Source organism: Natrix helvetica, assembly GCF_964273705.1.
Source record: "Natrix helvetica genome assembly, chromosome: 4".
In the NCBI taxonomy this organism is placed as follows: Eukaryota; Metazoa; Chordata; class Lepidosauria; order Squamata; family Natricidae; genus Natrix; species Natrix helvetica.
Genome location: NC_138550.1, coordinates 3,276,848 through 3,291,086, shown reverse-complemented (window position 1 = coordinate 3,291,086; position 14,239 = coordinate 3,276,848). Strand labels below are relative to the sequence as shown.

The following is a 14,239-nucleotide window of genomic DNA, read 5'->3' as shown; positions in this document are numbered from 1 at the left end:
GTCACGTGATCACTTTTTGGGAGCTTCAGGGGGGGAAAAACCAAATTCACTTAACAACTGGGTTACTAACTTATCAGCTGCCATGCCACTTGGTAACTTGTGGACTTCAACTCCCAGAATTCCTCAGCCAGCATTATCACTTGGTAACTTTTAAGAGTAGTGGACTCCCAGAATTCCTCAGCCGGCCATATCACTGGGCACTTTTAAGAGTTGTGGACTTCAACTCCCAGAATTCCTCAGCCGGCCATATCACTGGGCACTTTTAAGAGTGTGGACTTCAACTCCCAGAATTCCTCAGCCGGCCATATCACTGGGCACTTTTAAGAGTTGTGGACTTCAACTCCCAGAATTCCTCAGCCGGCCATATCACTGGGCACTTTTAAGAGTTGTGGACTTCAACTCCCAGAATTCCTCAGCCGGCCATATCACTGGGCACTTTTAAGAGTGTGGACTTCAACTCCCAGAATTCCTCAGCCGGCCATATCACTGGGCACTTTGAAGAGTGTGGACTTCAACTCCCAGAATTCCTCAGCCAGCATTATCACTTGGTAACTTTTAAGAGTAGTGGACTCCCAGAATTCCTCAGCCGGCCATATCACTGGGCACTTTTAAGAGTTGTGGACTTCAACTCCCAGAATTCCTCAGCCGGCCATATCACTGGGCACTTTTAAGAGTGTGGACTTCAACTCCCAGAATTCCTCAGCCGGCCATATCACTGGGCACTTTGAAGAGTGTGGACTTCAACTCCCAGAATTCCTCAGCCAGCATTATCACTTGGTAACTTTTAAGAGTAGTGGACTCCCAGAATTCCTCAGCCGGCCATATCACTGGGCACTTTTAAGAGTTGTGGACTTCAACTCCCAGAATTCCTCAGCCGGCCATATCACTGGGCACTTTTAAGAGTGTGGACTTCAACTCCCAGAATTCCTCAGCCGGCCATATCACTGGGCACTTTGAAGAGTGTGGACTTCAACTCCCAGAATTCCTCAGCCAGCATTATCACTTGGTAACTTTTAAGAGTAGTGGACTCCCAGAATTCCTCAGCCGGCCATATCACTGGGCACTTTTAAGAGTGTGGACTTCAACTCCCAGAATTCCTCAGCCGGCCATATCACTGGGCACTTTGAAGAGTGTGGACTTCAACTCCCAGAATTCCTCAGCCGGCCATATCACTTGGCACTTTGAAGAGTGTGGACTTCAACTCCCAGAATTCCTCAGCCGGCCATATCACTGGGCACTTTGAAGAGTGTGGACTTCAACTCCCAGAATTCCTCAGCCGGCCATATCACTGGGCACTTTGAAGAGTGTGGACTTCAACTCCCAGAATTCCTCAGCCGGCCATATCACTTGGCATTTTTAAGAGTTGTGGACTTCAACCCACTAGAATTCCTCAGCCGGCGATATCACTTGGCATTTTTAATAGTATTGGACTTCAACTCCCAGAGTTCTTCAGTCAGCCATATCACTTGGTAACTTTTAAGTGTGTGGACTTCAACTCCCAGAATTCCTCAGCCGGCCATATCACTGGGCACTTTTAAGACTTGTGGACTTCATCTCCCAGAGTTCCTCAGTCAGCATGGCTAGCTGAGGAATTCTGGGAGTTGAAGTCCACAAGTGTTCACGTGGCCGAGTTTGGAGACCCCCGCCTTAAATCTTGAGCACAAGCAGAGACTTACCTTATCACCACATCTGCCTGCACACCATAAACCTTCTCCTCCACTGCTTTCTGGAAGGACATCAGAGTGTTTTCAGGTGCTAACTGGAGGAGAATGAGAAAGAATAAATTATATTTTGTTTTATTGCTACGCACCCGAAGCTACAGTAGAACACGGTTCCACCAGAAACTAAAATATGAACATCAGCTATCCAAACGTGTTTTAAAAGATGTGTGGCTAACCAGGCCAGGAACACCAATTCCACAGAAAAGCTAAAATCAAAATTACAAGTATTGAGAATGTCAACAACAGAATTCTTCAAATCTGATTCGGTGCTTCTCCTCCTCCTCCTCCTCCTCATTTATTTATTAAATTTATATGCCCCTCCTCTTCCCCATCTCAATATCCAGAATGACTCTGGGTGACTTACAGTAGGATAAAAACACAATTAAAAAAAAACCAAACAAACATTAAAGTTAACAAGGACTGAATTGCAAAATTCTTATAATTTGTTTGAATGTTTGTTATTTATTGAACATGTATGCCATCCAATGCCCCCAAGTGGGCGGATAAGTAAAAAGTATGTGTGTATGTATGTACCATATATATGTTTAGGGGTATATACAGTGTGCGTGTGTGTGTGTGTGTAAAATATGGATCTATTTATCTATTTGTCTGCCTGCCTGTCTGTCCATCTATCTAATCCCATGATGGTGAACCTATGACACGCATGTCAGAGGTGGCACGCAGAGTCCTCTCTGTGGGTATGCCCAACGTCGCCAGCTGCTCTTCTGGTTTCCGGAATGCTCGCCACCCAGCTGGTTTTCATGGGCACCAGAAAATGGACGGAGAACAGCCTGAAAAATGCCCCCAAAACAGACCGTTTTTGTGCTGTTTTCTGGGGCTTTTTTCAGGCTGTTTTCAGCTTGTTTTTTGGCCTGTTTTGGGCCCAAAAACTGCCCTGAAAAATGGTCCAAAAATAGCCTGAAAACGGTCAAAAACCAGCCAAAAATGGTGAAAAAACAGGCATGTGTGTGCCAGATGGCTGGTCTTCAGTTTTCCGGCACTGGGGCACGCACAGGCACACCTGTTCCAGTTTGGGCCCCTGGTGCCGAGAAAGTTCACCATAACCAGTGGTGGGTTACGTCCGATACGCCCCGGTACGGGCATACTGGTGCCTGCAGGGAGCACCAGGTACCGTTCCAGTACGGTGGTCCGGAGGGCCCACCTGGCTGCGCTCCTTACCGGTATTTGAAGTTTTTGGGGCTTCTGCGCATGCGCATGGAGCGTACGGCGCCTGTGTGATGCCCCGCTGAGCAGCTGGGGAGTTGTGGAGGCAGTAAGTACACATGCATGCACTGGGCGTGTTCATGTGGTGGGCGCCCAGCCCCATTGCACCGTACTGGATGCAACGGGATCCAGAACCCACCACTGGCCATAACTCATTTAATCCATCATCTCTTTTATCTGTCTCTCTCATCTAACAGTCTTCTCTCATCATTTCTATCTCCATCTATCTCATCTTTGTCCCTCTCTCTCTTTCTCTCTATCTAATCCATCCTCCATCATCCCTCTTATCTGCCTCTCTCATCTAACAGTCATGGGGATGCGGTGGAGGGGGGGAATATAAAGGTCACTAAAGCAGAGGGTTGCCCTATTACAACGGTCGCGGGGAGGAGGGGATGCGAGGACAGGATAAGATCTCAAGGTCGGTTGGGAGACCGTGGCTGTTGGTTACGCCCGGTCGCTTGTACCAACCCCTGCAGTCTAGGTGGACAGGTCATACAGAGCCAGGGCCTGCGGCTGATGCTTTGTAACGCAAGGTCTGTCACCAACAAGGCCCCCCTCATTAATGAGTTGATCTCAGAGGGGGAGCTAGACCTTGCAGGGATAACGGAGACCTGGTTGGGCCACGAGGGTGGTTTACCCCTCGTGGAAATGTGCCCACCGGGTTTCCGTGCATTTCATCAGCCTCGGGCCCTGGGTAAGGGTGGAGGGGTGGCGGTGGTTATGCGGGAATGTTTAGAGCCGAGGGAGTTCACTGTTCCTCAGATACCCGGGTGTGAGTCCCTTGGTGTGAACTGGGGCCCAGGGAGGCAGTGGGGCTTGCTGATTGTATACTTGGCTCCTCGCTATGCATCAGCAGCCCTGCCCGAGCTCCTCGAGCTAATCTCAGCGACGGCAGTTGAGACTCCCAGACTTTTGGTCATGGGGGACTTTAACTTGCCGTCGATGGGAGCGGCTTCCGAGGTGGCCCGGGAGTTCATGGCTTCCATGACGGCCATGGACCTGACCCAATTAGTGCAGGGCCCCACTCACGAAGGGGGCCATACACTGGACCTCATTTTTGTATCTGAACAGTGGACGAGTGATCTGGGAATAGGGGATTTAGTTATCACGCCCCTGTCATGGTCAGACCACTCATCCCTCCGGCTGGACTTCCCTGGCGCTATCCCCCACCGCGAGGAGGCGGAACCAGACTCTATAAACTGGTACCGCCCCAGGCACCTGATGGAATCTGATAGATTCCAGACGGAGCTTGGGCCAATTCCTGTAGCCTTGTCCCGCTCCCGCTCCGAGGACCTAGTGATTGCCTGGAATAGGGCGACGACTGGGGCCTTGGACCGGGTTGCGCCTTTGCGACCTCTCCTGCGGCATCGACCCACCCGGGCTCCTTGGTTCACTGAGGAGCTTAGGGTGATGAAGCGCCACAGGAGACGTCTAGAGAGCAGGTGGAGGTCCTCACGCTCCGAATCTGACCGAACACAGGTAAGAGCCTATTTGCGGACTTACCTTGTGGCAATAAGAGCGGCCAAACGTAGACACTGTGCTGCTCTTATTGCGTCCGCGGATAACCGCCCTGCCGCCCTGTTTAGGGTGACTCGCTCCCTTCTATCGCAGAGGGTGCGGGAGACACCCTTACAGGGTAGAGCAGAGGAGTTTGGGGAATATCTTCAGGACAAAATCGATCAGATCCGGAGCGGGTGGACCTCCGTCAGTGGACCAGACGAGCCGCCAACAGCGAGTCTTGAGAGACCACTCTGGGAGGAGTTTGACTCTGTTGCCCCCGAGGATTTGGACAGGTTGCGTGGACGGCTGCGACCCACCACTTGTTTAACGGACCCGTGCCCCTCCTGGCTGGTACTGGCAGCCTGGGAGGTGACACGAGGCTGGCTCCTGGGCCTGGTGAGCGCATCATTGGGTGAGGGTTACTTACCAACCGCCTTGAAAGAGGCGGTGGTGAGACCCTTGCTCAAGAGGCCTTCACTCGACCCAATGGAGCTAGCTAACTATCGTCCAGTCTCCAACCTTCCCTTCGTGGCGAAGGTTGTTGAGAATGTGGTGGCGCAGCAGCTCCCGCGACACCTAGACGAATCCGATTATCTAGACCCACGCCAGTCCGGCTTCCGACCCGGGCACAGCACCGAGACAGCCTTGGTCGCGTTGGTCGATAATCTCTGGAGGGCCAGAGATAGGGGTTGCTCCTCTATCCTGGTCCTATTAGATCTCTCGGCGGCTTTTGATACCATCGACCATGGTATCCTATTGCGCCGGTTGGAGGGGATGGGAGTCGGAGGCACCGTTTTGCGGTGGTTCGGCTCCTACCTCTCTGACCGGAAGCAATGTGTGTTGACAGGGGGACAGAGGTCGTCCCTGAGGCCACTCACTTGTGGGGTGCCACAGGGGTCGGTCCTCTCGCCTCTCCTGTTCAACGCATATGTGAAGCCGCTGGGTGAGATCATCCGTGGTTTTGGGGTTGAATACCACCTCTACGCTGATGATACTCAGCTGTATATTTCAACCCCAAACCACCCCAACGAGGCTGTCGAAGTGATGTCCCGGTGTTTGGAGGCCGTCGGGGTCTGGATGGGGGACAACAGACTCAAACTCAACCCCTCCAAGACCGAGTGGCTGTGGTTGCCGGCACCTCGGTTCAGCCAGCTGACTCCATCGCTGGCCATAGGGGGCGAACAGTTGTCCCCTGTGGAGCGGGCGCGCAATTTGGGTGTCCTCCTTGATGCCCGGCTGTCAATGGAGGACCATGTGACAGCCGTGGCAAGGGGGGCATTCCACCAGGTTCGCCTGGTGCGCCAATTGCGCCCCCTACTGGACCGGAGTGCCCTGCGCACGGTCACTCATGCGCTGGTGACATCTCGCCTGGACTACTGCAATGCTCTCTACATGGGGCTTCCCTTGGGACGCATCCGGAGACTGCAGCTGGTTCAGAACGCAGCCGCGCGGGTTATTATGGGAAGCACTCGTTACTCCCACGTAACACCTCTCCTGCGCGAGCTGCACTGGCTACCTGTAGCCTTTCGGGTGCGTTTCAAGGTATTGATTACCATCTTTAAAGCGCTCCATGGCAGAGGACCTAGTTATCTGCAGGATCGCATCCTACCACACACGTCCCTGCGACCTATCCGCTCACACAGGGAGGGGCTCCTCCTGGTGCCGTCTGCCAGGCAATGCCAGCGGGCGACACCTAGGAGTAGATCCTTCTCTGTGATGGGCCCAACCCTCTGGAACGACCTCCCCCCAGACATTCGAACCACCACCGACCTCCGCTCCTTCCGGCAAAAGTTAAAGACTCACCTATTTCAATCAGCTGGCCTGGCACCGTCTTAGTTTTACCTCCCGGGATTTATTTATTTTAATTGGGTTTTAAGGGTTTATAGGCTTTTAACATTTATTATTCGATTACAGTCTCATAACCTCCTTCACCAGTATTAATTTAATTGTTTATGTATGTATTTTAGAATGTATTTTAGTGACTGTACACCGCCCCGAGTCCTTTCCGGGAGAGGGGGCGGTCTATAAGTGTGAATAATAATAAATAAATAATAAATAAATCTCTATATCTCTCTCTCCATCTATCTCATCTTTGTCTCTCTCTCTCCCCCTATTTCTCTCTGTCTCTCTCTCTCTCTCCATCTCATCTTTGTCCCTCTCTCTCTCTCTCTCTCTCTCTAATCCGTCATCCATCATCCCTCTTATCTGCCTCTCTCATCTAACAGTCATCTCTATATCTCTCTCTCCATCTATCTCATCTTTGTCTCTCTCTCTCCCCCTATTTCTCTGTCTCTCTCTCTCTCTCCATCTCATCTTTGTCCCTCTCTCTCTCTCTCTCTCTCTCTCTCTCTCTCTAATCCGTCATCCATCATCCCTCTTAACTGCCTCTCTCATCTAACAGCCATCTCTATAACATCCATCCATCTACACACACTCACACATGTATGTATATGTGCATACAGGTCGTTCCCGACTTACAACAATTGAGCCCAACATTTCTGTTGCTAAGCGAGACAGCTGTTAAGTGAATCACTGCAGTTAATAAGACAGTGACCCATGGCGAAGTGAATCTGCCTTCCCCATTGACTTTACTGGTCAGAAGGTCCCCAAATGGGAAATCACGTGACAACACACACACACCCCGCCCAAGACACTTGCAGTGACCGACTCACTACGAGTCACTCGCCAAGCATCTGAATTTCGTGACCAAGGGGATGCTGCCAAGAATGCTGCGTAACGGCGAAAAATGGTCACAAGTTGCTTTTTTGGTTGTAATTTTGAACGGTCACTAAATGAACCGTTGTAAGTCGAGAACTATGTCCTGTGTATATACGTATGTAAATGGATGCACAGATACCAACCATAGTAAGAAAGTAATAATAATCAGGATTTTTTTTCCCACTGCCAAAATGGAAAAAAAACTAATAAAGGCATCTTCTAAATTTGGAAGGATTACAGTCAATTAAATGCAGGAAGAGCCTCTCACTAATTGTCCTCTGCCCTAAGCAGCAAAAATGCCCTTTTTTTTAACCCATTAAAAGGAAGGGGATTTAGATGAGAGGGAATGGGAAAAGACTTCAGGGCTCTCTGAAGCCTGCCGTCTGCCATCTCGCCCCGTTAAAAGCTCCCTGCAAAAGGACAAGATTTGCATCACTTAATTGGAAACCCAACGAAGCGGCTGAGTTATAGACTGGGCGGGAGGCGGAGGGAGGCTGATTTCTGAGCTCCCCATCCGCTCCGGCTCCAGCGCGGAAAACTCCATTTTAATTCCTCAAAGTGTCCACTGCGCCATTATAGGTAATTCTCAACTTACAACCACCCGTTTAGTGACTGTTCGAAATCGCAACTACTGGAAAAAAAAAGATGAACGATTTTTCTCCCTTAATGACCGATGCAGGGTCATGTGATCAAAATAGAGAAAATTGTCCCATTTTACCACCTTTCTCGCCACAGTTCTTAAGCGAATCATTGCAGGTCATTACCTTCATAAAGACGATTGGTTAAGCGAATCTGGCTTTGCCGTTGACTTTGCTTGGAGTCAAGCCTCTATAGAGCTCGCTTGCTATCGGCGGCCATAGAAACGGGGGAGGGAGTGAGTTTCGGTAATTTGGGAGGGGAATCGTGCAGGAGGAGATATCTCGGGACGAGGAGGGAGTTTTGTTCTCACCATCTTCTGTGCATGCTGAATGGTCTTGTTTAGGTCTGGCCAAGGTCAACCGTCTCTACATACCAGATGGAAGAGGCCACCTGAAGATGCACCCCACATGATATCCTTGGGGGCTGGAGATTGGGCATTTTGAAGGAGGCACGTCTGACAAGGTTGTTAGGGGGAGGGATTTGGGTAAACTTTTGATATGTACAATTTCACGCCCTTTAGTCTCAGATCTTGCTTTACTTTCGCTGTTGGCACTTCATACTCAGTCCCCATATCTGATAATATTCTGTCTCTTCTTTTCCCTGAATTTCTTTTAGTTAATTTGTCCTTTCTTGAATTTTGAAGGAGGCACGTCTGACAAGCAGTCCCCAAAAGGTGGGTCACATGACCCCAGGACAGTGCAACGGTCATAAATAAGAACCATCTGGATTTCGATCAAGTGACGCTGGGGATGCTGCAGTGGTTGTTAAGTGTGAAAAGGCATCCTAAGTCACTTTTCCAGTGCCACTGTAATTCTGAGCGGTCAGCAAGTGAATTGTTGTAAGTTGAGGACTACCTTCATTTCAGAGAGGATATGAAGGAATTACTCAGTGTAAATCCTACTCGGCGTTTCCTCTTCTCATTCCTACAACAAGGGGCTATTGTAAGGGGAAATAGTAACAATGAGACAACTGTCCGCATACTCAAGGAACAAAAAAAAAACCACACAAAGCAAACACAAGAATTTACTATTTCCGTTGATTTGGGAGCTCTGCGAGATTTTAGGGTTGGTCTCGAAATTAACCAGATTTTTAAACTGGATTTGTCATTTTTAGCTATCTCACGAGTCCTTGCCAAGGACCAGGGAAAGCCAGATGTTGATATTTGATGATATAAAGGCCTTGTGGCAGGGGATCTCAGCTATTGCCTTTTGCAAGGTGCTTTTTCAAGAGACAAACTAGACTTTCTTGTTTTTTTCTTTTGAAGACGTTTTGCTTCTCATCCAAGAAGCTTCTTCAGCTCTGACTGGATAGTGAGGAATGGAAGGATTCTCCTTGCAGACAGCTGGTCATTTGCATCCTTTTAGGGGGTCCTTGAGGCCACTTGGAGGTTTTATCTGTGTCCTCAGGGTCCCCTGAGTGGTGCAAATGGTTCCTGTAGTCTGCCATTTCTCTCTCTCTGGAAATCCATTCCTTCTCCCACCCCATTCCAAGGGTCTTCATCCCAAATTGTGAAGCTCAAAGTCTGTAGAGATTCTCCGTCATCCAGGTCAGGGTTGTTCCAAAGGTGCTTTTTTCAGGAGGCAAACGGATTGTGTTTTTTCTTTGAATCCTTGGGGAGCTTTCATTAAACTTTCAGATCTCCGCATGGACGCCCCACATGAGACGGTCAATATGTGGAAATGTAAATTGTAAAGAAGGAACTTTGTACCATTTATGGTGGACATGTGATTAAAGCAAACGAACACTGGAGTGGGATTCACATCTTAATACAGGAGATTCTTAAAGGTAACCAGATATTTTTCTTTTAGGCTTAATGGACAAAGAGCTCCGGGGTGGGGGGGGGGAGAGAAAAAATTGGGACTTTGATGTTACATATGTTGACAGCAGCAAGATTACTTTATGCACAAAAATGGAAGGATGCTTTGATTCTCGTAATGGACAAATGAGTGGAGTTAGCAGAGATAGCCAGATCGACTGCTTTGATTAAAGAAAAAAAAATTCAGTTCATTTTGTTTCTACTTTTGGGGACTTTGTGCTTGAGGTGGGGGGAAAAAAAAGAATGAAACTTTGAGTTTTGCTGATTTAGAGAGAGATCTGTTGTTACAGAAATGGCCAGTATATATTATGATGTACAACTAAAAAGTTGGGGTTTTGCGTAACAGATGTCCAAATGGAGTTGTAGACGCCGATACAAATTCTATACCCGTGATGGGGAACCTATGGCACGCGGAGCCATTTGTCCGGGCACGCGAGGCATTGCCCTGTCAGCTGGCCAGCGTGCATGTGCGCACTGGCCAGCTGGCTTTGGCCTTCTTTTGAGGCCATTTTTTGCCCTCTGGAGGCTTCAGGAGCTTCCCTCAAGCTTCTGGAGCGCGAAAAACCAGCCCTACTGGCAAACCGGAAGTTCAGGAACGTACTTCCGGTTTGCTCTTAGGGCCAGTTTTAGCCCTCCGGAGCCTTCCGGAGGCTTCCCTGAAGGCTCCGGAGGGCAAAAAATGACCCTTCCGGTTTGCACATAAGGTTGTTTTTCATCCTCCTGAGCCTTCAGAGAAGCCTCCGGAAGGCGCCTGAAGGCTCCGGGGGGTTAAAACCGGCCCTATGAGCAAACCGGAAGTCTGTTCCTGAACTTCTCGTTTGCTTGTAGGGCCGTTTTTTTGCGCTCTGGAGGCTTCAGGGAAGCTCCTGAAGCCTCCGGAGGGCCTCTGGGGGCAGTGGCGTAGCGTGGGGGGTGCAGGGGGGGCCGGCCGCACCGGGCGCAACATCTGGGGGGGGGCGCGCTCGCACTCGCAGCTCTCTGCTGTTGACTTGCATGTATTTCAAGGTTGAATTTGAATTGAATGAAGCCGAGGAACGCTTCCCACGTTTAATACAAAAGAGACGCGAGCAGGTCTTCCCCGGGGTCGAGAGCATGAAAGAGGGCCAAAGTTTTCTTCTGCAGATCTGGGTCTCTTGAAGACTGCTGGGCAGGGCGAGGGACGTTAATAACGCGATACGTTTAAATTAGAGCAAGTGAAGACCTCGGGCGGCTTTCCTTTTCCTATTTTCCCAGAACCGAGGGAAGAAAATGATTCTGCTTCGGGCCTATAGAGGGCGCTGCGAGCTTTGCTAAGGAGGACGGCTGCTTCAGAGCTCCCTTCATGTCCCGAGTCCAGTGGCGTAGCGTGGGTTGCCACGGGTTAGGGGGCGCAAATTACTTGCCTTGCCCCGGGTGCTGACAACCCACGCTACGCCACTGTCTGGGGGGGGGACGGGGGAGGCTCTTTTTGCACTCCCCCAGCTCCTATAAGGCCTCTGGAGCCTGGGGAGGGCGAAAAAACCATACTAAAAATGGGGGGGGGGGGAAAGCGCTGGTTGTGCCCGCATGTGCTCTGGGGTCGTGCGCATACCATTATGGGTGTGGCACACCTGCGCATGACCCCCCTGCACTCCCCCAACTTTTGGCACACGAGCCACAAAAGGTTCGGCATCACTGTTCTATATAAATAAAGATATTTTACATCTCTATCAGGGGTGGGTTCCGGATTCTTTCAGTGCCGGTCCGCTGCCTGATGCTCATGCACAGAACCAAAAAACAAGATGGCGGCTCCTACAGTGGTCAATAGAACCGGTTCGGAGAGGTGGGCGGCCGAGTTACTACCTACCGGGGCGAACCTGCCTCTGAGCTCTATAAAAGCAAATAGTCAGGCAAACAGGAGCATCGTGAGGTAAATCAACACAGAAGGAACATCATGAGGTAAATTACAGGGGACACCGAAGAAAAAAAGGCGGGGAAAAAGGGAAACTCCCCTTCACACCCACAGCAACCAATCACGGCGCAGATTGCCTCACGCCCAGATCTCACCAACCAATCAACTCTAACTAGGTGTTCTGGCTCAACGCACAACTCCTCCCCCATGCTCCAGCTGTTAAATTTAAATATCCAGCTGTTAAATTTAAATATTTTCCCATTGTTTTCTTTTTCTTTTCATTTGTCTTTTGATAAACTAGTTAAAGATATAAAACAATATGTGGTCGAATATGGTGTTCAATTATCTGTGCTTAAAACTGGTGTGTGTGTGTTGTGTGTGTGAACAGAGTGAAAAAGAGGCCTACCTACCATGGGGGCTCCGCGGTGGCCAAGGACGGCAGGTCTGGGTCCCAGGTCCTTCCTTTCCATGAGGCATGGGGAGGAGAAGGTGAGGGGGACCAGGTACAGTCCGAGGACAACTGCAAAATAGGTCCCAAGCATCAGCAGCTGGGAAGCTGGAGGGAAGAAACATGGGAGATCTCAATCGATTGGAATAGAGCTGGAAGGGACCCCGGAGGTCTTCTAGTCCAACCCCCTGCTCAAGCTAGACAATCCAAGAAAACAAAACACTCTTGATTTCGAATGAAGTAATGGCGTTCAATAAAATTGCATCCTAAGGCCTATCTCCATCTCTGCTACCTATGTGAGCATGTAGCCCATATAGATTAACAGAGTGGGAAGGGATCTAGGAGGTCTTCTAGTCCAACCCCTTGCACAAGCAGGAGATCCTATACCATTGCAGACAAGTGGCTGTCTAATCTCTCCTGAAATGACCCCAGTGATGGGAGCACCCACAATGTCTGGTGGCAAGTAGTTCCCCTGGTTAACTGTTCTTCCTGCTAGGAAGTTTCAGGTTGCTTCTCTCCTGGATTAGTTTCCATCTGTTGTTTCTTGTCCTGCCTTTGGGTGCTTTTGAGACCCCCTCTTCTTTGTGGAAACTCCTCAAATATTGGAATCCTGCTATGATGTCCCCCTTACTCCTTTTTCTTTTCTCCAGACTTAGCCAAACCCAAATCCTGCAGCCGCTCTTCATACATTTTACTCTCCAAGCCTTTAATTATCCTAGTTGCTCTTCTCTGCACTTAACATCTTTTTTGTAATGCGGTGACCAAAACTGGACGCGGGATTCCAGGTGTGTCCTTACTAAGGCTTTATAAAGCGATAATAATACTTCACACAATTTTGATTCTACGCCTCTATTTATACAGCCGAGGTTTGTGTTAGTTTTGGCAGCTGCCAAAAAACAAGAGGAAAAGATGAAACTGATTTCCAAGGATTGAATTGAAAAGAAGAACAAGCCATTATCTCGGGCAGGAGAGAAACTTCCTGGTAATCCTTCCCTGCATGGAGATCATGTCCAAGAAATCGTAGATTGTGATCAGGCAGTTCTCGACTTACAACCATTTATTTAGTGACCGTTCGGAATTACAACAGCCCTGTTGTTTTTCACACAGCGTCCCCATGCCCACGTGATCAAAACTGGCAACTGGTTCGTATTTATGACGGTTGCAGGGCCCCACGGTCCTTTTGCGACCTTCTGCCAAGCAGAGTCATGGGGGCGGGAGGGGGGGAGAAGCCAGATTCACTGAACAACTAACTTGACAGCTGCAGCGATTTACTTAACAACTGTCGGCAAGGAAAGTTGTAAAATGGGCCAAAATGCACCTAACGACCTTCTTGCTTAGCAATGCAAGTTTTGGGCTCAACCGTGCTCAGGCGTCCAGGACTGTCTGTAATTCCCTTCACAATTTGTTTGCTAAGAGGGTAGTTTGAACTCTTTCCGTGCTGCTGTTTTTATAACAACGACCTTTGCTTACTCTTCCCTGTCCCTAAGCTTAGCAGATTGCATTATTCTCGTCCTGGTTATCTCACGCTTGGTTCCTGTTACCCAACACCTCTTGAATGCTGAATGGTCCACATTTAACTTTACGTTCCAAGAAAAGAGGATCTCTGTAGCTCAGGGTTGAACTGTGAGGCCCTTGGGTGCTCTCTTGAGCATGGGGGTTTTCTTGAAGATGTTTCATGACCCAACTAGGATACATCATCAGTGCTAGAAGGAGATGGGGTTTATGGAGAGGAGGAGGAGGAGGAGGAGGAGGAGGAGGAGGAGGAGGAGGAGGAGGAGGAGGAGGAGGAGGACGACGACTCTGGGGTCCTTGGTGCTCTCTGAGCTTAGTGGTTTTCTTGAAGATGTTTCATGACCCAACTAGGATACATCATCAGTGCTAGAGGGAGTTGGGGTTTATGGAGAGGAGGAGGAGGAGGAGGAGGAGGAGGAGGAGGAGGAGGAGGAGGAGGAGGAGAATGACTCTGGGGTCCTTGGTGCTCTCTGAGCTTGGTGGTTTTCTTGCAGACATTTCATGACCCAACTAGGATACATCATCAGTGCTAGAGGGAGTTGGGGTTTATGGAGAGGAGGAGGAGGAGGAGGAGGAGGAGGAGGAGGAGGAGGAGGAGGAGGAGGAGGAGGAGGAGGAGGAGGAGGAGGAGGAGAATGACTCTGGGGTCCTTGGTGCTCTCTGAGCTTGGTGGTTTTCTTGCAGACATTTCATGACCCAACTAGGATACATCATCAGTGCTAGTAAGGAGTGGGGTTTCCAGAGAGGAGAAGGAGGAGGAGAATGACTCTGGGGTCCTTGGTGCTCTCTGA

General features: G+C 49.6%; 1 protein-coding gene across 2 annotated transcripts in view; it reads right to left on the bottom strand.

Moving 5' to 3' along the window:
• LOC309392000 (glycerophosphodiester phosphodiesterase domain-containing protein 5-like) overlaps nt 1-14,239 on the bottom strand; it is a 125,342-nt gene that overhangs the window by 27,521 nt on the left and 83,582 nt on the right. For both annotated transcript variants that reach the window (XM_081952878.1, XM_081952879.1), the window contains exons 8-9: nt 11,899-12,044; nt 1,677-1,759 (exon numbers count right to left, since the gene is read on the bottom strand). In XM_081952878.1, the coding sequence (XP_081809004.1) occupies nt 1,677-1,759; nt 11,899-12,044 (229 nt within the window). The remainder of the gene's footprint in view (nt 1-1,676; nt 1,760-11,898; nt 12,045-14,239) is intronic.